This window comes from Carassius auratus, chromosome 50, assembly GCF_003368295.1.
Source record: "Carassius auratus strain Wakin chromosome 50, ASM336829v1, whole genome shotgun sequence".
NCBI classification, from domain to species: domain Eukaryota; kingdom Metazoa; phylum Chordata; class Actinopteri; order Cypriniformes; family Cyprinidae; genus Carassius; species Carassius auratus.
This window is the reverse complement of record NC_039292.1, coordinates 3,797,437-3,820,817: the sequence shown is the minus strand read 5'-3', so window position 1 is coordinate 3,820,817 and position 23,381 is coordinate 3,797,437. Positions and strand designations below refer to the sequence as shown.

The 23,381-nt window shown below is 37.9% G+C and overlaps 2 protein-coding genes across 10 annotated transcripts in view; one reads left to right on the top strand and one right to left on the bottom strand.

The window, feature by feature from the left end:
- Nucleotides 1-23,381, bottom strand: part of LOC113066682 (uncharacterized) — a 672,150-nt gene that overhangs the window by 535,628 nt on the left and 113,141 nt on the right. The gene's annotated exons all lie outside the window — the stretch shown is intronic.
- On the top strand, nucleotides 1,614-21,683 carry LOC113066690 (PHD finger protein 21A-like). Of its 9 annotated transcripts, none has more exons than XM_026238654.1 (17): nucleotides 1,614-1,855; nucleotides 6,455-6,557; nucleotides 8,232-8,264; nucleotides 8,464-8,529; nucleotides 11,235-11,402; nucleotides 12,321-12,575; nucleotides 12,933-13,025; nucleotides 14,697-14,984; nucleotides 15,142-15,240; nucleotides 15,333-15,381; nucleotides 15,486-15,565; nucleotides 15,674-15,734; nucleotides 17,737-17,930; nucleotides 18,559-18,714; nucleotides 19,153-19,228; nucleotides 19,652-19,755; nucleotides 20,881-21,683. In XM_026238654.1, the coding sequence occupies exons 2-17, from the start codon at nucleotides 6,501-6,503 to the stop codon at nucleotides 21,568-21,570; spliced, it is 2,469 nt and encodes an 822-aa protein (XP_026094439.1). In that variant the 5' UTR covers nucleotides 1,614-1,855; nucleotides 6,455-6,500; the 3' UTR covers nucleotides 21,571-21,683. The 9 variants fall into 9 exon arrangements, with proteins under 9 accessions (XP_026094439.1, XP_026094438.1, XP_026094441.1 ...); XM_026238653.1 differs by having other exon boundaries at nucleotides 1,617-1,855; nucleotides 12,324-12,575; nucleotides 15,330-15,381; XM_026238651.1 differs by having other exon boundaries at nucleotides 1,620-1,855; nucleotides 6,459-6,557; nucleotides 15,330-15,381.

Below are 23,381 nucleotides of genomic sequence, written 5' to 3'. Positions count from 1 at the left end.
GAGCATTCGCTTGCGTACAATATTCTGTACTAAATCTCTTTCTTACTCAGTTAACAGTCATAAAGCGTCGTGGCGGCGGTGCACGTGTGCTCGGTTCGATCAAAGAGCAGCTATGAAACACATTGAACCGTTTGTGACAGCGGCATTTACTTTGACTGGATGTTAGGTTATGGGGGAGTGAAGTGGAGTCAGGCAGACATGGTGGTCTGGATGGGGGGATGCTGACGGTTTATCCAGTGAAACATGTTGGACTGAACGTTTAGTTGAATTTAGATTAGCTACACCTGTTATTTCTGTAGTGTTGACAAAGACAAGAGTGTACACTTTTATTTACATTGCATATTTGAAAATATGTTGTGGATGGACACAGTATTCATAAAGAGGAGTTGGAACTGGGTTTAGGTAACATGATTGTATATTTCAGTGTGAGCATGTATAATTATTAATACTTTTGAGGAAGTCATATAGACATTAAATGCATTTGTCTGGATCCTGTTTAATACATATAACAATAATGTTTTGTATAAGTGTCAATGATACACAAGAATGCATATATATATATATATATATATATATATATATATATATATATATATATATATATTTATATATATATGAGCAAAAGGTTATTTTTCTTTTCTTTTTTAAAATTCATGATCTTTGTTGATGTTTTTCTTGTCACATGGCAACAAAATGGCTTCTTGGCAGTTTCACTGACTTTGAATTAGCAGACAAAATTGTTTACTTTTTAAGATAAATAATTATAAAAGATTAATATAAGTGACTTACAACAGCATTTTCAGGAATGTCTGTCTTTTAATGTTTTACAGTCCTGGGACGGTGTTGTATTTCTTTTTAACGTAAAAAAAAGAAGAAGAAAAAAACCTGAAACTGAAAACACATTAGTCATAGAAAAGGGGAATTCAAGTCATTCTTTAAATCACAAATGTCATAAAAAGGGTGTTTCTTCATTAACCCATAAGCAAGGGCATTTCATAAAAAGAAAACGACATATGGTTTTGTAAGTGATTAGTGATTATTAGCGCATATAATATTGTTATTAATAAACAGCTTATAATATTGGTAGATTCGTTAAGCAGCACCTTTCCCTTATTGTATTACAGTCTGCCACTTTTTAATGTATGCATAATATAACCATTTATAATACTGTACATTAGAAATAAACATTTATTTGGGTTCGTTTATGGTTATATGCATATATAACCAATATGCTAATAAAAAACGTATTTTGCTGTCTGTGAGTGTATATCCATGAGTTTGAGTGAGTTAGACTGCCACTTCTCTTGTCCAGATGAGTTTCGCCGAGTTTACATCCGGGTTTTTCCCTAGGCAATGGGAGACGCACTACAGCCGTTCCTTAGGCAAAGTGAAATAAATTCGCCGCACCGTCACAAAAAATAGTCCTCTTACCAAACACGTTTTAAGGAAACTCCACGTTCACTTTTATACGAAGCACGCGTACTTTTACAGTAATCACGATGTTTCTGAATCGTTTGGATGGATGTTCGGAGTATTTGTGCTTTTTGACGGCTACTTTTCCTGCCCCCTTCGTCTCCCTCTTCCTGCGCGGATGAATCGTCGGGTTCTGCGGCTGTGGTGAATGAGATTGAAGAAGAGTTCTTGTTTTGTATCTCAGTTTCTCTCTTTTTTACACACACAAATTAAAATCAAACAAACAAAAAATAAGGTAGTTAACCTAGCTAAATTCACCCCAGAGCACCTCTACAGCCATGTGAGGCATCGGATCGGACCGAGATCTCGGAGTGTTTGTAAATATTTATTTAAATAATTTGTGGGGAGAGAGAGGCACTACTGCTCAAGTGAGTAGAGGAGGGTAAGTGCACCTTGGGATCTTTTTTTTTATTATTGCAACTTTTATGCGCCTCGTTTTTAGACTTTACTCGTTCATGGACTCTTCGCCGCTTTTCCAAATCCTAACCCCGTCGCGATCGGGTAGGTAGAGAAGTCAGGATCCCGATGGTTTTGGAGCAAAATATCCGCTTATTTCTAGGAGTTGAGACTGTGGTGTATTTCTAAGTGCAGCGCGTGAACCGAACGTTCCGCGCGTCTTGTTATTTTGTAACATTTTAAACTTCGCTGGATACATTGTTGCCGCAACGGTTGTTTCCAGCTCAGTGGAAACATTGTATCCGATGGCAGCGGGGGGATAAAAGAGGGTAGAATGAAGATCTTTTGCTCACGCATGGCTTGAATTAGTGGTTGCGGCTCAGTCGAGTCCATCTAACTGTAATTTGTGCTGTTGGCCTGTTAGCTTTAGCAGAGTTAGCCGTAGCACAATATGAAAGCTCCTTGTATCCAGCAGCAGGTTTGTAAAAAGATTCACTCCTATTTTGGTAGTTTTTCAACGCTTTTAGTGTCTTGGCTTGTAGTGAGTGGGTGGTAAAGTTATGCTTTTTAAAGCTATGTGATTTTGTTATTTGTTTAGAAAGTGTTTTTTTTTTTTAATGTTGCTTCTTTTTTGCTCTTTTTTTTTTTTTTTTTTTTTTTTTTGGTTGGAGGAGGCTGAGTTATTGGAGCTGATGTGTTTCAGATTCTTTTAGAGAGTGCAAAAGAAACACAACGCTTTTCCCCTCATATTGTAGTGGTTCAAACATGCATTTTCCCCTCTTTTGTGAATCTTTGTGAAAGTATGCTTGCGATAAACACTTTGGGCATCATCTTCCGTGTTTCCCTGAGGTTTATAATAGTGGCCTAATCAAAGTGCTGATGAACTTTTCCTGTCATGTGCACATTCCTGATCAGATGTACTGAACTAAACGCCGGTTTCATGTACAGCTCAGGATAATTTGGGGTCAAACTGCACCTTAACTGTCTGTCAGAGTGTTTTGCACACTATTGTAGAGTTGGAACATTTTGTAAAGCCTTTTTTGAAATCTAGGTGCTTTTTCAACAGATTTAGAATCAATTCATTTGAGTTTTCAGCTGATTGTTGATGTTTGTCAAACTTCAGTAACATGTTTACCCTTTTGTTTGTTATTGTTATTGATTAACTTTCTATCTGCTTTGTTTTTTTGCTCATATTTTGCTTTCATTATGTGTATAATATTTTGATATTCGCTTGTTTGAGAGACTTTACAATGCGTTTACACCCTCATCTGAGATGTTGAGCTCTTTTTCTTTAGGTTCCTTATCCAGGTAGTTTCACTTTTTTTCAGATCTTTTGGGTATTTATGAGTCCATTTACCAGTGTACATAATGGATAGATTTCCTTTATGATACTACATTAAAATATACACAGGAGTTTTCTTGTTGATGCAATTCATGAATATCAAGCAGTTATGCAAAACAAAACGTATTGGTTTATGTAACATGACACTGGAAGTATTTCAGTCCTATAACTTGTCCTGTCAGGTGTAGTTGTGATATTGTTACCTCACCCAGGCCTGGATACTATTTATAAAGGACAATAATTAACACAACCCTTATTTCGTATGATATTTTTTAGCCATCTTATATCAGTTTGATTACATTTATTCATTCTCAGACCTCCGATGAATCAGTTGTTAACAGCTGGATTAAATAATTTCCATGATTGTCTGTTGATACATTTATAGGTATTTCTTTTAAATAAAATGCTTAGTTTTTATGTGGCGTAATAATATTTTGTTGTACAATGTACCTGATTGATTACAGTAATATGTTGTTTCAACTTATTTTCAGTTTGATGTAATTCATATTGCTGTTTTACTTTAAATACAAAGTACATTATAGATTCAGCAAACTACAGCTAAAAGTTTTATTCTGGGATGTAGATTTGATCTGGGTTGGTTGTACAGTTTTACAAAGAACATTTCAACAGGTCACTAAAAACTTTACAGAGACAAGAAAAGTCCTGTGTTACTGTACTGTTTAGCTTTCCTATTGCAAATAAGAACCTTCATGTGAATTGTAAACTTAAATGTAAATGTATATCGTTTAAAAATATTTAATATGCAGGGTTTTAAGACACCTGTTTTAAGATATTCAAATGCTTTCTAAAAGCCAGTCAGAATCATGATTCAACATAAATCTCTGTTATGGCATCCGTGATAGAATACTTAATGAATTCACTTTCCCTGGCTGGTGATATTATTATTATTATTATTATTATTATTATTTACTTTAATAATACTTGCATTACTATTTAATAATAATAATAATAATAATAATTAGGGGTGTGTGCACAAATAGTCGAATTGTGATATTTATTTGAAAAATAAAAACACTAATAGAAATTTAACTAAATGTTTCTTTGCTGTGCAATGCACTGTGGAGGGTGTTAATAAGTTGATTGTATTTGATCAAAGAATGTCAAATTTCACCCAAGCATACGGATATTATTGTTTTTCTCAACATTAACATGTGAAACAATATAAACACAATTAACTTAGGCTGACTCGAGTGTATGTACGTTCTGTACAGTAATTGGCATGGTCTGCTTTACTTTTCCCATTTGCTCTTGTTGAGCTTGTATGCTTGTGTTATATATATATATATATATATATAGATATAGATATAGATATATATATATATATATATATATATATATATATATATAGATATAGATATATATAGATATGTTTTTTTTTTTGTCTACACACATTTCCAACTAAAAGAATACCTTGGAATATAATGTAACATTGTTGTGTATAATGCCTAATCATAAGCTTTCTCCTTAAACGTCATTAAAATAATTTTTTTTTTTTTTATGAGCTTAAATATGCAAAAACAATATTTTTGAAAAATGGCCATCCCCAATAATTATAATGAGACTTCCTGTAAATTTTTACAGAGACTTGATATATATTTTTTTGTTTATTATTATTATTATTATTTTGAGGGTGGTATTGTTTATGTATAGTATTGTTTTCTGGTAGTTAGTAGTAGAGATGCTTAACCACTTAGCCATCGCAGCTTATGGTCTTAAGTGTCAATTTTCCGAAATTGAGATTTATTCATCATATGAAGTCTGAATAAATAAGCTTTCTATTGATGTAAGGTTTATTCGAATCTGACAATATTTGGCGAAGATCTAGAATATGAGGGAGCAAAAATATCAAAATATTGAGAAAATCGACTTTGAATTTGTCCAAATGAATTCTTAGCAATGCATATTACGAATCAAAAATTAAGTTTTTATATATTTACGGTAGGAAATGTACAAAATATCTTCATGGAACATGATCTTTACTTAATAGCCTAATGATTTTTGGCATAAAAGAAAAATCGATTATTTTGACCCAAACAATGGTTTTTTTGGCTATTTCTAAAAATATACCCCAGCTACTTAAGACTGGTTTTGTGCTCCAGGGTCACATATTAGTTTTCAAGAACAGTTATCATTTCTTATATTATAAATACTATAACACTATGCTTTTAAAATGAAGAAAATGTACATAATCAACTTAGGCACCCGAGCTGACAGTTCTCTTCTTAAAGTGCAAGTGATCCTAATATTTAGTTGTGTGTGTTATAAAAGACTTTATTTGATCAACGACTGGCAGAGTGACTCATACACTTTGATTTGAGCGGATGCCGTTTCCTGTATATTGAAGACTGAAGGTCCTGAGATACCCGTCTGCCGTGTGGTCATGACAGATGTCATCGCTGGCGAGTACAGGCTTCGCTTAATATCTCCGAACTCCATTTGGCAGAACTGCACAAAAGACAAATCCGATGCTTGGGTTTCAGAGAAGATATTTTTAGGTCCGCGAAGATGCTGGGAGATGAGCAGGGATGCAGGACTTTTTTGTCGTGGGGTTCATAGACGGGATGAGCAATTAGAAGCCCGCTGAATGCTGCGCTTGCAGTGTTGCCCCTTTTTACACAGACTGTATAAAAGAGAGAGAGGGAATTGGAGTGTCTCTCCCCCATCTAATAGTGTGTGTGTGTTTCATCTTGTGAAGGGAGTTGGAGAGAGCACGTGAACCCCAGTCTTAGTGCCAGCTGGTAAGTCCTCTAATAGCCTCTGTTATAATTGTCCTCTTGGCACAGGGCCGCACACCAAAATCAATGAGAGTGAATGAATGTCTGTAACACTGCCTCCGTTTCACTCACTGTTACACTAAGCATCAAGGTTGTTTCGATTCGTCCGTCGGGCAAACAGTCCTGCCCATTTTCTCGATTGTCACAAATTTTTATCCTCCACCAACTTTTGTCCAAAATACTTTTCGGAACTTAAACAAGAGGTCCTTGCAGTGTGGAGTTGCAGAATGTGAACTGAATAAAGCGTGTCTGTTTACTACCACCTGAGACATCATGAATCATGCCTCGATTTACATTTTTTCTCTCAAACCCGATTAGATACCGTCTTGTGTTCCCCGTTCGTGGTGGTATTGGATTAAGTCAACCGCCGAGCATCTCGCAAAATAAAGCTTAAATACATAACATAGAAAAAAAAGTCTGCAAAACCTCTCTTGTTTGATTTCTCTAGACAGGCTGAAAGTTTCCTGGGACTCTCTTTCTGGTGAACTGGATCAATGATGGAATTGCAAACATTACAGGAGGCCCTGAAAGTGGAAATACAAGTCCATCAGGTAGGAGCTCTCGCAAATGGGCCTCTAATCAGTTAAATCACATGGGGAAAACTATTCAGAAGTGTCACTGTATTTTCAGTACTTGAGAACTAAAATCACAATGTGATGCCAGAAAGCGTCGCAGTTGCTGTATAAACAGGTTGTTTTAAAGCAGACTTTTATAGATGATTCGAATGATTTCAGGATCAGGTCTCTAGGTCCTCCATTGCACTTAGTGATAAATGAAGATATGTTTCTCTTCTTGTCCCTCGCAGTCAGAGGCAGCGTGTCCCAGCAGGCAGAAAATTAGTCGAGCTGTCTGAGTGGGGTAAGAGAAAGACAAAAAGAGAGGGAGGGAGGAGGGAGAGAAAGGAAGAGGAGGAGAATCAGGGTCATACTGGGCAGATAAAGAGTAAGCCATTACTTCAATTTTAAGAAATCATCTCAAGCAGGTGTTCTTTTACATACTGGAGGGTCTGGTTTTGTCTTCATCTGGCTTGGAATATTTGACAGGCAGGTGGAAGTGGGATTTCTGCAGCTGAAACGGTTGATTGTGGTCCCGCATGACTCACTGTTGCCTACTGGTGGACAGCAGAAACTTTGAAGAATTTATTATTATTATTAATTTAAAAGTGTGTCTCTCGGTTTTTGTCATGTGACTGTGTAATTAGAAAGAACTGTAGATGTACCTTGTTAGGAGAAGAAAAAAAATAAAAAATGAGAAAAACTGAATGTCCAGGTAGAAAATTACTGGTGCTGTTTTTTTAGTTAAGTTTACTTTAACCCCAAAACACAACACAGTGCTTCAAAATATGGGTAAAGCACCTATACAGAAAACTCCTTCTTATTAACACAATATATTGTGCCTTATTTTTATGGAACAGTTGCTTGTGGTTGAGAGATTTCAAACTTTTTATCAAATTAATTTGTACATCTTCGGTGAAATGAATGAAATTTTAAAATGAAGTGTTTATTTTAAAATAGTTATATTTATGCCTTTATCAGTTGCTTTTGTCTAAATATATAAAATCTAGGGGGAAAAAAGCATACCAATAAATAATAATGAATTATTAAATGCTTAATTTATTATTTTTTACATTATTACAAATTGTAAAAGTGGCCCAACTACTGTTTCACTACATTTTCTGCCTGGTTTATGAAAATGTGAATAAAACTATTTCTCTTTTATATTGCCTATGTTAGACATTTGTGTTACCTGATGTTATAAATGCTAATTTCAGTTAATAGCAGATGTCCTGAAATATAATTATGGGAAGAACTAATTTAACATCTCATTTCTTCTTGCTTGCCAACTTTGTGGCACGGCTTACCCCACTCTCCCCCGTCTTTTTCATTTCTTTAATATAACTGTCGCTCAAAGATTGATGTTACCCCAAGTGGATCAACTCATCAACTGAAATGAACAATTTTCATATAAATTACACTTGTTCATTGCAAATGTAAAATGTTTGTTCCAAATGAACACATTAAACCGTTGGTAGCTGGAGGACAGTTACAGAAAGCCGTTGGCAGGCTGCCTGCTGCTCCGTCTGCTATTGTTTGAATGTGAGGCAGGTGTAATGCGCTGCAGTTCCACGTGTGGCCTGTAGATGGCACACCATGTCTGGAACTCCCTCCAAAACTGACGGCAGAATAATTAACTGCAAATTCTTGTCTTCTTTTCTGTTGCCATAGAAACTTGTTGCCCAAATGAAGCAGGATCCACAGGTAAATACTCTTTATGACGTTGCTCTTCAGAAATTATCCTCTGGTTTGTTTGAGAGCTTTAAGGTGACTGCCGTCTGAGTATTATATTTTCTATACTAATAAGGCAGCTTGGTGGTGTGTATGAATATTTTATTAAACAAAAGTTCACCAATTTCATGGTTTTTAAAAATAAGTGATTTTTATGCTGTGCTCTCCATAGAACGCCGATCTGAAGAAACAACTTCACGAGCTCCAGGCGAAAATCACAGCTCTGAGTGAGAAACAGGTAAGAGCTTGTGACGTCATTCACTGCTTCGGGTGCTGAAGTCAATGCTTTCAACAGTGAAACACATGAATTAAATACGACAAATATGTGTCAGTGAGCAAAGGTTGATTGTGTCATTTTTGGGGTTGTTTTAGTATTGTTTATGTATTTTTTACTAGTTTTTTTATATTTCCAGTTTCCATTTCATGTTTGTACTATATTATGTATATAAAAATGCCCACAAATACATGTAAAATGTATGTAATAAATATTTGTATATAATATAAATCACACACACACACATGTAAATGTTTCTTAAATATATACATGTATGAAAGTGTAAATGTACATATACACAGTACACACAAACTTTTATTTTGGATGCGATTTAATTGATTTGACAGTCCTACTACTAAACATTATTATTTATGTTTAATATATTCTCTTTTCAGTTTTAGTTTAGTTTTACTGTTTATTTATTTAAAGCTAGTAATTTTAATGCCTCTACTGTTCAAATCCACTTAGTTTTTTTATCTAATATTTCTATTTTATTTCAGATTTTTATTTGTTCCTTCCAAAATGCTTTTAACAGATTTAGTAAAGGATAATAACCCTAGTTGAAGCAGATTTTATTTTTCAAGCAACACCACAAAAACACCAGTCTGTTTTCAGCACATCTCTGTGTCCAGGTCCGTTTGTGTTTAATGAAGCGTTTTTTGATTTGGTCTTATTGGTTTTCTGAAGTGGATGTTGGATCATGTGGGAATTTTAGTTTTTAATGACCGAATGATAGCGGAAATAAGCAAAGACTGATACGTTTAATTGTTTTGCGGTTGAGAAAAGAGCAAGCAGGACAGTCGTCTGTGCATTTAGCAACTACATGCAGCAGTGTACAGTATGTGCATGCGTTTAATTGTGTGTGTTGGGGCTTCTCTCGTCTCCTGATGGGAGTTGGAAACAGATTCTCAGAGAGTTTGAGAGATTGCACTTATTCAGTCACTTCTTGAAAAGTCTGGATTTGTAGCACAGCTGTTTTGGGGCAATGTTTCACTTCAAGTTAGAGAATTGTCCCAGTTTACTGACTCGCAGATCGCTGGCTTAGCTTTGAGCTTTTATCCTGAGAAGCAGAGAAAGAATAGATCACCAGAAGTACAGATGATCTGATTTTTTTTTTTTACTCTACTCAAATGTGGAGGGCAAATATTGTATGTGTGTGTAGCCTTAGTCAATCCAGACGAGGATTAGAGCACAAGATGATGAAACTGTCCAGTGAATGCTAATTCAGTTCTCTCACGAAACCTGTCAAGAATCTGTCTAGCTCACCGTTCACCTTATAATGTGTATACATAATATTATGTGTTAGAATTTAATAAAAATATACATATCCTAACAACTTAAAGTGCCTTGTATAAACGATTGATTTTAAAGTTTTAATTCAGTCTCAGACTTTTGAAGCCATAATGTATTTTATTTTATTGTTTTAATAAAAATATATTTTTGCTATGTATTTAGTTTATGCAAAAAAAAAGTGACAGAGTTATTATAGCAAACTGAAACTAACTTAATTAAATGAAATATAAAAATATTAAATAAAATACAAAAACCTTTTTGTTGCCAAAGGAAAACTACAAAAGCACAAAAAAAACCCCTAAAATGAAAACAGAAAATATAAAAACAAAACGGCCTCAAAATATTAATAAAAAAAACATTATATCTTTAATATTCATTTAAAATAATTTATTTTATTTACTTATTATGAATTTTTCAAAACAGTGGCGCAATTCAATGAAAATAACGTCACTATGCAACAAATGATAATTGTTCTTAAATTCAATCTATATTTGTATTTTTGTATTCTATTTTAATTTGGAATAAAATATGACCTTCACGTTATCATAATATTAATTAGATTTTTCCATAAAATACCATACGTGTGTCTGTGTGTATTGTATCAGGTCGAAAGGTTGATGCTTCCTCAGATTCTTTTTAAATCCGGTCGGTTCCATTCATATGAATTCTGTATAACTCTTTCCGCATCATGAATTTATATTTATGTGATTTTGAGCCTCGATGTGAGGCCCGCAGCTGGCACGGAGGTCTGCTGCGTATGTAAACTTTCTGCTTGTGAGTCTAAAGCTGCTACCATGTGATTGATCACCCGCTTAAAGAGAAAAATAGTTTTGTCAAAATTAATTTTGAGGAAGAGACTTTCATTTGATGTTGTGCTTAGCGCAAGAGCTTTGTTGAGGAATGTGTGTGTGGTTGCACTCTCAGAGGTGCGCTTTGGCTCCAGAGGACTCTGAGGCAGCAGAGTGTGTGAGATGAATTTCAATCAAGTTTTTCAAGTTTCACACAAGTTGTGTGTGTGTGTGTGTGTGTAGCGCTCAGTGGGCCTTTTTAAAAGCATTTCCAGTGTTGTTAAGATGGTCTCGTACCTGAAGGGTCTTTTAAGACTGACTGAATAAAAACCATGGCTTAGCTTCACATCCAGAACAAAGAAAACCAGGGAATTTGGTGACTAATGATCTATTATTAGAAACTGCTGCGACCAGATATAAACTCAATATTGAAAAGACAAGATGAGAGGGCAGGTCTTTCCATTTTTATTTCTTGGAAACAGTGCATATGTGTATGTTCAGAACCATTTGTTTCTCTGTAATCACCATTTCCTCAAAATGTGACAGCGAATGGATGTATAATTTCCCAGTATTTTCTCGCTTTCTCAGAAAAAAGTGGTGGAGCAGTTGAGGAAGGAGTTGCTGGTGAAACAGGAGCCTGACTTGAAGCTGCAGATGCTCCCAGCGACTACAGACGGTAAAACGGTGCTTCTGACGCCCGCCTGTCCTGCTTCACAGCTAACCACAGGGCCTCCACACAACCAGGGGGCGCCACAGGTACCACTTCACTCCCGAACACCTCACAGTTTGTAGACAAAATGTGTAGAACAGCGTTATAGTCCGAGGTGATTTGCAGTGGAATGTTTAACACTGTTAAGACATGAACTCGATTCCTGTAGTGTAGCAAAAAATGAGCCAAATAGCTACTTTATTGAAAAACTCTATCGCAGTGCTTTGTTCTAAAAGCACACTCTGTAATTGCAAACACTCACATCTTTGTCCCTGAAATAAGCTTTGCGCTTGTGAAAAATAAGGGCAGAGTGTAAAAAATTTATTTTACATGGCCAATAATGTACGACCTCAAACAGCCTCTGTTTTTCATTTCTTTTTGTGTGATGAGGGAAGACCATCTAAAGTGAATGTGATACTATTTAACATAGTATTCACTATTTTTCATAGTATTTATTAACTGTTGACCTATTAATAGAATTAAAATCCACACAAAGTGGCGTTTGCAACCATTTTTTTGTGTGTGATGTGGCATGTTTCTAAGAGAAATTGAATATTCAACATGAAAAAATCATGGAGTAGGAAGTTCATTGGATTAATATTATTTTGACATTTCTGTAATGTAGTGCACTTCTAAGATAAACTATTCAACAACAAAAAATAATGTGGTTGGACTATATTTTATCGAGCCAAAGCTGCAATGTGACTGTTAAATCAGTGGCTCAATGGGCGATTGGTTAACATTCTCTAATAGTACTTGCTCTCTAGCTAATATCAATGGAATGAAAAGTCATTTCAAGTTATTATATTTGATAAAAGGCAAGGACAGACCATTTTTTCTCTCACATGTACTGATAATTTGTACACATTAACAGCAGAAAAATGTAGTGAATAGGACTTTAACATCTTTTGTGTCTCCTCATCTTCATTCACTGCTTCCCTCAACCAACCTACCTCCTCGACTAGAAGACTCTCACCGTGACGCCGGTCATAACTGCAAAGACTCTACCTCTCGTGCTGAAAGCTGCCACCTCCACCATGCCTGCTTCCATGGCAACACAACGCCCTACAGTCGCCATGGTCACTGCCATCAGCAACCCCCCGAGACCCGGCGCCAATTCCGACTCCCATAGCACACCAATCAACCTTCAGGTGGCCAGCAAGCTACCCAATCAGGATACAGATGCGGGCCCACGGATCGTGTCCAAGAATGTTATTGTCGTGAGTGTGAATAGCTGCTAAAAATTCTTCCTCTTCACTTAGTGTTTCCATATAGCTTAAATGTAACAATTTTAAATTGAGGTAGAAATGCCAGTCTGTGTTTTTGCATAACTTGCTGTAGACTAGTCATAGTCAGACCCACTTTGCTTTAATGTGTTTAGAACAGGATGTTTATGTCTCCAGTTAGTATGAAATGACTTCCTTTCTGACGGTAATGGTGTGCTTGGCAGGGGTGTGTTTTGACATACTTCTGTGATGTAACCAAATAGGGGATAGTCTCTTCTAAAAGCAAACGGTTTTGTGAATTTCTTTCATGTCACCTGCTGAGTGCCCAATAAATGGCTGGTTTTGTCACAGGTGCAGGCCACCACCACCTCTGCCCAGCATATCAAAGTTCCCCAGTTTGTCCCTCCTCCTAGATTGACGCCTCGACCCACCTATCAGCCACAGGTGCGTCTCTGTTAGATCTGCCCCCTCCCCTTCTGTATGTTCCACACTGATGTCACCAGAGCGACACACAACCTAGTTTCGGAGGCCTTGTCTATAAAGCCTTTGTTTACAGAGACATTCCGATTCAAGATATTTTTATACTTCTCACCTTGAAAGAGTTTTTAATATGGGAACTAAAATTGCTTGAACAGCGTCACCCAAACTTCAAGATATCACTCTTCCACATCTAGAGACCCAAATTCAGTTTTCTTCCACCAAATTATACTGATGCTCACCTTCTTCTTCGCAGCACTGTCTGTTGCTGTGATACTGTCTGCTCACTTTTTTTCTCTTTGCTTTAGGGTGCTTACACACTAGATGTTATGCTCTGTTGATTTCATTTAGGATATTGTGTGTAAAAAAAAAAAAAAAAACTTGTTCGTGAAATTTGCTGCACTCTGACTTAGGCATCTGTTGACCAGTGAAAATTCTGTCCATGGTAGTACTGCTCTATTTCAAAGGCCCGCTTCGGTCCATACTCTCAAAATGCATTTCTATATGTTTAAAAATGCTCCATCTCAGCTTTATTTAGCGAGTTAGCTCCCTTAGCACTGTGTCTATACTGGAATGGCTTGAGTCTTCTACACTGAAAGTGTCAAAGCTGCATGACTTGTTCAACAGTTTTATAAACATTTGGGTGAATAACTCCGCAGAGGTCCATTGGTATGAAAATTGGTATATTATTACTGTATGTACGTTGCTTATGCCTGGTATAGACACAGTGTTTGAGAGTAAGACTGTGTTGCTGTTTGTTCCTTTGTAATAATGCTTTTGCGTCAGTTGCAGCTTTTTATTTCTGCTTTTGTTTTGTAAATTTGATATTTGCTTTGGCTGAACCTATCATTAACCCCCCCCCCCCCCCCTCTCACTTATTAACCTCAAAAAGCTACGTAATGCTACAGTGAGCTCCGATGAATCCACCTGAACCCTTCATTTACTTAGTCTCATGTTGTTCCAAACCTGTATGACTTACATGTGCAACACAAAAGAGAATAGAGAGGATTTTTTTCCAAAAGTCACTGTTTTCAAAAAGTGTATACCACTTTTTTTAGAGAGGTCCAGTGTTGTATTGATGCACTGACTTATTATACAGACAAAATCAGTTGAAACATTCTTCAAAATGTATTCTTTTGTGTTCTGCAGAAGAAAAACATACAGGTTTGGAATGACGTAAGTGTGAGTAAATGATGACGACCCAATTCGGGGGTGAACTATGATTTTAAGGCAAGGGTGGAAATATCTGGCCCTCAAAGTCTACTGTTCTGCAGAGCTTAGGTCCAGTCAAGGTTTTTCACTCTTTAGGATTACTAGAAAGTTACAAGCAGGTGAGTTTAATCAGGATTGAAGCTAAACTCTGCAGGAAAGTGGAAACTGAAGCCAAAGTTGCCCACTCCTGCTCCTTGTTTGTTTTGGTGTTCTTATATTAAGCTCTGCACACATTTTCATCCACTTTTAAACTAGTCACTGAGGGGTGAACCAGAGCTCAGTGTTGGCATTACTTATGGCTGAGGTTGCCACTTAACACAAAACAGCATGGATGTTAGGGGCATGGCAACAGAGTGGCTTTCTTGGTCGATTGGTATGGCAAGCCAGGGTCTGCTTGTGACCCAACCCTATTCCACCATTGCACAGGTTCGACCAAAACCCCCCACACCCATCAACGTGCCCATCGCTCCAGCTCCTCCTCCCATGGTGGCGGCTCCTCTAATCCAGCGGCCCCTGATGCTCACCACCAAACTGACGTCATCTCTTCCTGCCTCTGCCGGGCCCATTCATCAGGTGCACATCGTGAACGGACAACAGTGTGCCACCATTGACAAGACTACGACTGCAGTCACCAGTGGCACCACGCAAGTCACAGGCATTGTCATCAGTCCTGCTCAGACACTTCAGATCAGCAACCTTAACTCAGACTTGAAGGTGTGAGCACCCATTTATATTACCTTGATTGTTTGCTCCAGACGTAAGACTTTTTTTTTTTTATCTGACAGGAGAAGTTTTAGCTGTTGTTCTTGCTCTAAAAATCAAACATTCAGCTGACTGGCGTGCTTTCCTTGTTTTTTATTCTCTAAATCAGACTGTGAAACCACTGGGGGGACCAGTACATGTGGTCTCAAGTACACCACCATCATCCTCTCCTCCTCCAGCTAAAATCAAACGTGAGGAGAGCCCACAGGTACTGTGCACCTTCACAGAGTTAACAAAACCATCATGTCTGAAATTTTTTCTGAATCCTAAATAATAAATTAAATTTTCTTCCTTCAGAAGCTTGCCTTTATGGTGTCTCTTGGGTTGGTGACATATGACCATCTTGAAGGTAAGTCCCACTGGTGTCAGTGGTGCTCGTGGGGGTTTCCACTGAATTAAAGTAATAAGGATGTTTTGTAACCAGATGTGCATGGGATGTCCTTTTTTCTCCAGAGATTCAGAGCAGAAGACAAGAACGTAAGAGGAGAACAACAGCCAACCCAGTGTACAGTGGAGCAGTGTTTGAACCTGAGGTACACACAAATGTTCTGTAGTTCTCTCCTCCTCCTGGTCTGATTTTGAGAGCTTTGATTGTACTTCCAACTCAGCTCTAACATTCTGATTTCTCTCATACATCTCAGAGGAAAAAGAGTGCTGTCACTTACTTGAACACTCCACTGCATCAAGGCACACGGAAGAGAGGTCTGTACCTGCCTGTCTTTTAGTTGCTTAAGTTGATGTATAGTAGCCCTGCTGCTTCTATGTACCACCTAACAGACACCTAATAATAGACACCTCTCGGCTTTCTCTTGCAATTCTGCTTTGTGTCTTTGCTAGGGTTTGATCTCTCTGCAGACCTACAGTTTTTCAATAGACCTAAAAAGTGCCCTATAGTGGTTGAGGAACTGCTCCCCCAGTTTGTATAGTTTTCAGTGATGGAGAATTTGGCTTGTTTTGGACTTTTTAGCAATTGACTTGAGACACCAAAATCAGAGACTTGTGAACAATTTCAGTAGCCTTAGAGGGAGAAATATATCCTCTTATTGTTGCTTCACCTCAGATTTGAGGTTTGCTATTGACTTCCAGAGCAGTGCTTCAATATAATGAATTTAGCTAGAACCTTTTAAAGACTTGACTTGTTCTACATCCTAAAGATTTAAAGGGCTAGTTCATCGAAAAATGAAAATTATGTCATTAATGACTCAACCTCATGTCGTTCCAAACCTGTAAGACCTCCGTTCATCTTTGGAACACATTTCTGTCCCTCCATTGAAAGCGTGTGTACAGTATACTGTCCATGGTTAGAAAGGTAATAAAAACATCATCAAAGTAGTCCATGTGACATCAGAGGGTCATTTAAAATTTTTGAACCATCGAAAATACATTTTGGCCCAAAAATAGCAAAAACTACAACTTTATTCAGCATTGTCTTCTCTTCTGTGTCTGTTGTGAGCGAGTTCAAAACACTGCAGTTTAGTGATATCCGGTTCACGAACGAATCACTCGATGTAACCGGATCTTCTTGAACCAGTTCACCAAATCGAACTGAATCTTTGAAATGGTTCGCGTCTCCAATAAGCATTAATCCACAAATGACTTAAGCTGTTAACATTTTTAACGTGATTGAGACTCCCTCCGAGTTCAAACAAACAAATATCCCGGAGTAATTAATTTACTCAAACAGTACACTGACTGAACTGCTGTGAAGAGAGAACTGAAGATGAACACCATGCCAAGCCAGATAACGAACGAAAGATTGACTCGTTCTCGAGTCAAGAACCGTTTCTTTCAGACGCGTCCGATTCGAGAACCGAGGAGCTGATGATACTGCGCATTTGTTGAATTAGTTTCTTAAGTTTGGCTTTGAACAACTTGACCTGCTCTTCACCCCAAAGTTTTGGGGATTGACTTGAGCTTGGCCTTGAAAGACTTGCAATGAACTCCACCTCGAAGACTTGAGGGTTGACTTGTGGACGGTTGCATAAACTATTTTAGACTTAAAATATTTTTTCTGCAATTCAGTTGCATAAAAACTTAAATTGATCTAATTTGAATCTGAAAAATAAAACTGAAAGCCACTTGGTTAACTGCTAGTTGGTCAAACTAGTTCTTAAGACACAGCCTTAAAGTGGTGACTGTGTATGCAATTGGCCTTTGGGCTTTTATTCTTGAAAGATCTGACTTGGATTCTACTTATAGACTTGAGCACTGGCTTGAGTTGGTAAAAGTCTGTTGGTTATCTGCTACTTTGATGGCTTAAGATGTTATGTTTATGTTGTTTTGCCTGTTTTAGAGTGATGCATTGCTTGTTCATTTAGGAGCCACCTGCAGAGAAATGTATTGAGATTTCAGTTTAGACTTTCTTTGTTCAGCTCTTTTCCACTCTTTTTTTTCACCCTTTCTATTGCTCATTGCCTTCCAAATTCCCTGCATGCTGCTGTGGTCGTCTGTTGCACTAACTGCTTTTTGTGACCCTCCCTTCCATTTCTCCTTCGCTCTCTTCCTCCTTTCCTTTGTTTCCATGCTAGCCAATGAGGATCCCCTCTCTAAGGTATGTTGCAACCAGAAAATGCCATTATTTTATTTCATCTTTGTGTTTTTTTTCTTTCTTTTCCCCTTTTCCTCCTCCTCCATTTTTTCTGTTCCTTTTGGTTTTGTTCTTTTTCGTTTGTTTTTCTTTTCTTGTCTGTCTCATTTCACTCAGGTCGCCCTCCCAAATACAGCACCACCACAACCACCACCAGCAGCACAGCAGTGCCGGAGCTGGGCTGCAACCCCCTGCTCTCCCCCACCAGCAGCCTTCCCGTCTCCCCAGCCCCTGGGCGGCCTGAAATGGGGGGTTTTCCCCTCTCTCACCACCCTCATTCTGTCCCCCAGCCCAGCCCCAGCTCCGGGGATGTAAGTAGCCACCTGCCAAGTCTGGGCGACCATGTTGTTGAAAGCCCCCACAATTATTATTTTTCTAGTAGCGTTCTCTACATCACAGGCTGCCCCTACCCCCCAAAACCCTTCACTGCATTCATCCTGTACACCTCAAAGTGTACCGGAGCAAGTTAACCCCCGTTAATGTCCTGCATCCACCCTTGAAAGAGAAAGACTGACCTACCAGCACTGTCATTCATGTGTTTATTTGTTGTATTTGTTGAAATGGAGCCAACAGCCTTACAAAGTGAACAGTCTTTCTCTACTTCCCACACAAATATCAGGCCTGAAGTAATTATAGTATTAAAAAAAATCCTTAAACCATATCTTAGCATTTAAGCCAAAATACCCATTACTCATAATCACATGATACATTTTCAATAGTGACTCATTTCCAGGTATCCCAATAATAGTAGAAGTAATAAAACTACTAGTTAAATATCCAGTTCCCTGTCTAAGTGAAGAATCCAGTCACCAGTGTGCCACTAGACAAATACCTCCAATCAGCAGTCAGTGCCTCTCCTTCCCGCCTTTCCTGCTGTCATTTGATTGGTCCGGAACAGAAGGGGGCGGTGGTACTGACACCTGCCGTTCTTCCTGACAGGGAGACATCCATGAGGATTTCTGCACTGTGTGCAGACGCAGTGGACAGTTGCTCATGTGTGACACATGTTCGCGCGTCTACCATCTCGACTGCTTGGACCCACCCCTCAAAAACATTCCCAAAGGCATGTGGATCTGTCCTAAATGTCAAGACCAGGTAAATAATAGCAGCACAATGAGCCCTTGGCTACTCCTTTCCCAGGCCAGTCAGTGATCTCTCCTTTTAACTGGAATTCAGTTCTTTAAAGCACACACGCTTTTATATAATTAGAAATGGAAGACTGACTGAGAGATCAAAACTTCCCTATCCTTGCCAAAAATGTACAAAAAAAGTGTACATTTTTCTCCCCTTACACAAAATGAGTTTCTTCAGGCATGAAGGCTGTTTCGTCCTTTGTAAGCTCTCACATGGTTCGGTATTGATTGTGCCTTTTTTCCACTCATCATGTAAGTGTAATACAGCATCAAGCACTCCCATTGAAGTTATGTTGTTCATCACTGTTGCCATATACAATTGATCTCCATTTCTTTCATGGCTTCCCAGAGGTCAACTGAGCACAGCACTGGTCTGTTATTGAGAGAATTTCTTTTACAGATTCTGAAGAAGGAAGAGGCCATTCCATGGCCAGGAACCCTAGCAATCGTCCATTCCTACATTGCTTACAAAGAAGGTAGAGATTTTCAACTGTAGAATTTTGTACCCTAATTTTACAGTTTAACTCAAAAAAAAAAAAAGTAAGTTATTTATTATTTAGGTCACATTTTAGAATAAGGAACACATATTTACTATTTACTGAGAGTTTCCCCTGAACAAACTCCTAATTTGCTGCTTATTAATATAAATATTTAGTAAGGTTGTTGTTAAGTTTAGATATGAGGTGGATTAAGGCATCTATGATACGGTCATCCAGAATAAGGTATTAATATGTGCTTTATATGTACTAATAAACAGCCAAAATGCTAGTAATATACATGTTTATAAGCAACTAATCGATAGCCAAAAATTGGACCTTAAAATAAAGTGTTTACCATTATTTATAACCAAATGCATACATCTATGTTATAGCCCATAGTGTTTTGTCCCTGTCCAACAGCAAAAGAAGAAGAGAAGCAGAAGTTAATGAAATGGAGTTCTGAATTAAAGGTGGAACGAGAGCAACTAGAACAGAGAGTGAAACAGCTCAGCAATTCTATAACAGTGAGTTATTTATTTATTTTTACTATTAGTTGCACTTTTATTAATAAACCATATAAATGTATGCATGTTTCATACAGATAAGATAATCTGAGAATATTTGTTTTCTATTTGAATAGGTTCATTTAAAAGTTTCATGTCTGTAATAAAGCAAGAATTCACAGAGTTTCGAAGTGACATGCTCAAGTTCACAGAGTCCTAGATTATTTTACAAAAGCACAACTTTTGTTGTTATTCGGAGGGCACACGAATAAAAGTAGAGTCTTTACAGATACGAAAGATGCATTACTCTTATCTCTATAACCAAAAATGAAGATGTATTTGAAGAGCAAATGATCGCAGCGTTGCTTCCATCTGTCATGCAGTAGCCCAAGCACGCTGTTCAGCTTCCAGACTGCAGCTTTCAGAACACATGAACAGTGAACCTTTTTCTGGGATAACATTAGATTGAGTTGCCATGTAAAGTTGCTACTACATACATATTTCTGATAAGTCATATTTGAGGTCAATGAATATTAGTTGAGCTTAGCCTATGTCCTGCCCTATGTAATATATTAACACATAGACCAGCCGTTAACATTTTGTCCGTCACAGACTGCTTGATTTCACCGCTTTGTGTGGAATTTCATTTTCTTATCTGCATCTAAAAAACATTTTGGTCTACCAAGTCTCTTTTTGTCGACTATTAGGGGGCAACCCTACTGCCAATACATAAGCCAATATGATGCTATGAGTATTTAAGACATACTGCTGCTGCACAAATAGCATATAAAATAAACCATAGCAGATCTATACAGACGGAGCTGGGAAAGGTGGACAGTTCCAGAGGAACTCTGAAAGCGCGCTGCAATGCTCAAGCTAATGCTAATCAGCCATTTAAATGTAAAGCACCAAGCTCATTGGCTGCATATGCAACATAAACGTAAATTAAGATATTTTTAGAATTAAACGACTTGTCAAAACCTGATTGGTTCAAGGACCCATCAATATGCGCCATCTAGGGTTTCACAACCAGACTTGGTATTTCTTCTTTTCTGTTTAATGACTGTTGGTTGTATTCCTAATGTTAGTGTAATTTTTGAACAAGTTGTGTTTGTTATATAATGCTGTATTCCTTTTATTTAACAGAAATGCATGGAGACCAAGAACAGCATACTTGCCCGTCAGAAGGAGATGCAGGCCTCTCTGGACAAGGTAAAACACCTGGTCCACCTCATCCAGAGCTTTAACTTGACTCAGCCCATGGAGACAGACATCCTACAGGATTCTAAACAGGACTGCACAGAGTTAGGGAGCATCAAAGACTCAAAGGAGGCTACACAAGTGTGTGTGCAGGAGAGTCCCACCGAGCCTAGTGTGCAAGTACCAGTCACCGTAGCAGTTCCCGAAGTGAAGGCAGAGCCAGAGGTGGGCGAAATGGCAGAGCCAGCGGCCGCAGTCACACCTGAGGCTGCTTCAGGGGAATCAGGTGTAAGTGTCCCGGAAGTTCCCAAAACCACAGTTGGCGAGGAGATGATAGATACAGCAAAAATGGCGGAGCCTGTGGAATCTCCTCAGGCCAGGGATGTAAAGACTAATGGAGGAACTGACTGTGTTTCTACCATCTTGAACCAAGAAGAAGAGAAGTGTGCTGTCGATGATGCAGACTCTGAGAACATCCCTCCCAATGACAGCAGTTGTGTAGAGGATGCTGGAAAGATGGAAGTAGAGCTACAGGAAGATGGAAGTCATGGCGTGAACACCAACAACGGCAAAACCTCAGAACCTTCTCAGCAGGCTTTGCCAGCTCCTCTAAGCAGCATGGATAACCCCAAATAGTTCTCAGTCTCACACTAAACACACTTACATCACCAAAACATTTAAACAGATTTCCTATTGCACCTTGGACTGGTGCACAAAGTTGCCAATCTATATATATATATATATATATATATATATATATATATATATATATTATCTATATCCAAATAAATGTTTCGGGTTTTTTTCTTTCATTTCCCTTTACTTTCTTTTTTTTAATGGTAAAACTGTGTCAACAGTACTTCTACATCCAAGACAAAGTAGTCTTGTTTCTTGTAGACTAATAGAGCCCAATCTTGTGGGTGAAAAGGGTGATTTACGAAAGAGATGTCATGCCAATTATTAGATGAAAAAACAAAAATAGTAGTTTAATAACATTAATAATTATTATTATTATTATAATGAAGATGGTGATAAAGATGATGGATGATTGATCAGATCAGACCAGTGTGTGCCTCCAACATGGGGTTTGTTTCATAGGTTGTCTTCTCCTCGAGAGGAAAAAGGCAGGGCAGACGTGTCCAAAGACTGCATGACTAAGCCCACACCCTGTGCATCTCCAGCCAGAGTGGACCGGCAATACCAAAAGCTTCTCTTTCCAAACATGACAAAAAAAAACGACCCATCAGTATTTGCCAGTGACATGGCAGAGGTTTAGAATCCTGTTGTTGGCATGGGTTAGACTAAATCAGGACTGCTTATAGCAACCCCTCCACTCTACATCTTGTCTGCATTTCCCAGTTACCTGTAGAAGTATCCCGTCTCCATGTCATCTCAGGCTAATCAGTGGTAGAGCGCATGGCAAAGCCTCTCAAGATCTTTTGACAAAGGGCTGGAAGAGGAAGCTACACCAGAAGTAACATCTTGGTAACTGCAACAAATCATGTGTGATAGATTAGTCTGAAAAATGGTGTTGGTTCTGTGTATTGAATGAGTCTCGTTCTAAAGTTAGTGTGTGTACTCAATGCCCCGCGCGTTTTTAAGAAAACATATTCAGGTCTTCCTAGTCTTCGATGAATAATAAGTGCTTTTCTTTTTCATGAACCAGTCATTTGTTATCAATGGTGTTTAAAATTGGCATGAATTATGCAAGCAGCTTCTTCAATCTCGAGAGATGCACATTGCATAAAGAGTGTCTGTTTTTATTTGAATTCCGAACTGCCAAATGCTTTCTTTTTTTTTTTTTTTTTTTTACTGAAATTAATGGAAATATCCTCTTACCGTGTGTTTAGTCAAGAATATATTGGACTAGTCCCATCCCTTTTTTTCCAAAATCTTTTATTTGTCTTTGAAAAAACAATAATGACTGTCACAATTTGCTGTCTTAAACTTGAGGGTTTGATGTATGAGCCAAATTGAGTAATAAGGAAACTACAGAAAACCCTTCATTTAAAGCACAAGCGTTATTGCAGATAACTTGAGCAATCGCACTAAAAACCTCTAAAGAGACTTTCTGAGCTAAATTTTCAAAAGCGCTTAAATCTTATCCTTTGGTTTTTACGCTTGCCCACATAACATCCTGTAAGAATGAAAACAGCAGCCAGTTGCTTACATACAAAGTAGGAAGCACTGTTTATGACAGTCTTATGCTGGGTTTTGCTGGCTTCTATTTGTGCTGCATAGTATCTTAACCTGTCCCAGGTAACATATTAAGTCTTTATTGTCTTAAGAGTAATGCACAGCTGGCACCTTTTGTTACGTTAATGTCAGGCCATTCCAAAAAAGCATATCCCTTTTAGCTTTGTAATGACAGCCACAGCTAGGATTGAACAATTTACGCATATCAAATTCCACATATCTGTTTAGGACATCTCTGATTTCAAAAGGAC

Excerpts from the sequence above, each read along its gene's own strand:
- LOC113066690 (XM_026238651.1), top strand. The coding sequence starts at position 6,501 with ATGATGGAATTGCAAACATTACAGGAGGCCCTGAAAGTGGAAATACAA. Across the intron at positions 17,931-18,558 it reads CCAGCCCCAGCTCCGGGGAT|GGAGACATCCATGAGGATTT; the intron begins GTAAGTAGCCAC and ends TCTTCCTGACAG. Across the intron at positions 18,715-19,152 it reads GTCCTAAATGTCAAGACCAG|ATTCTGAAGAAGGAAGAGGC; the intron begins GTAAATAATAGC and ends TTTCTTTTACAG.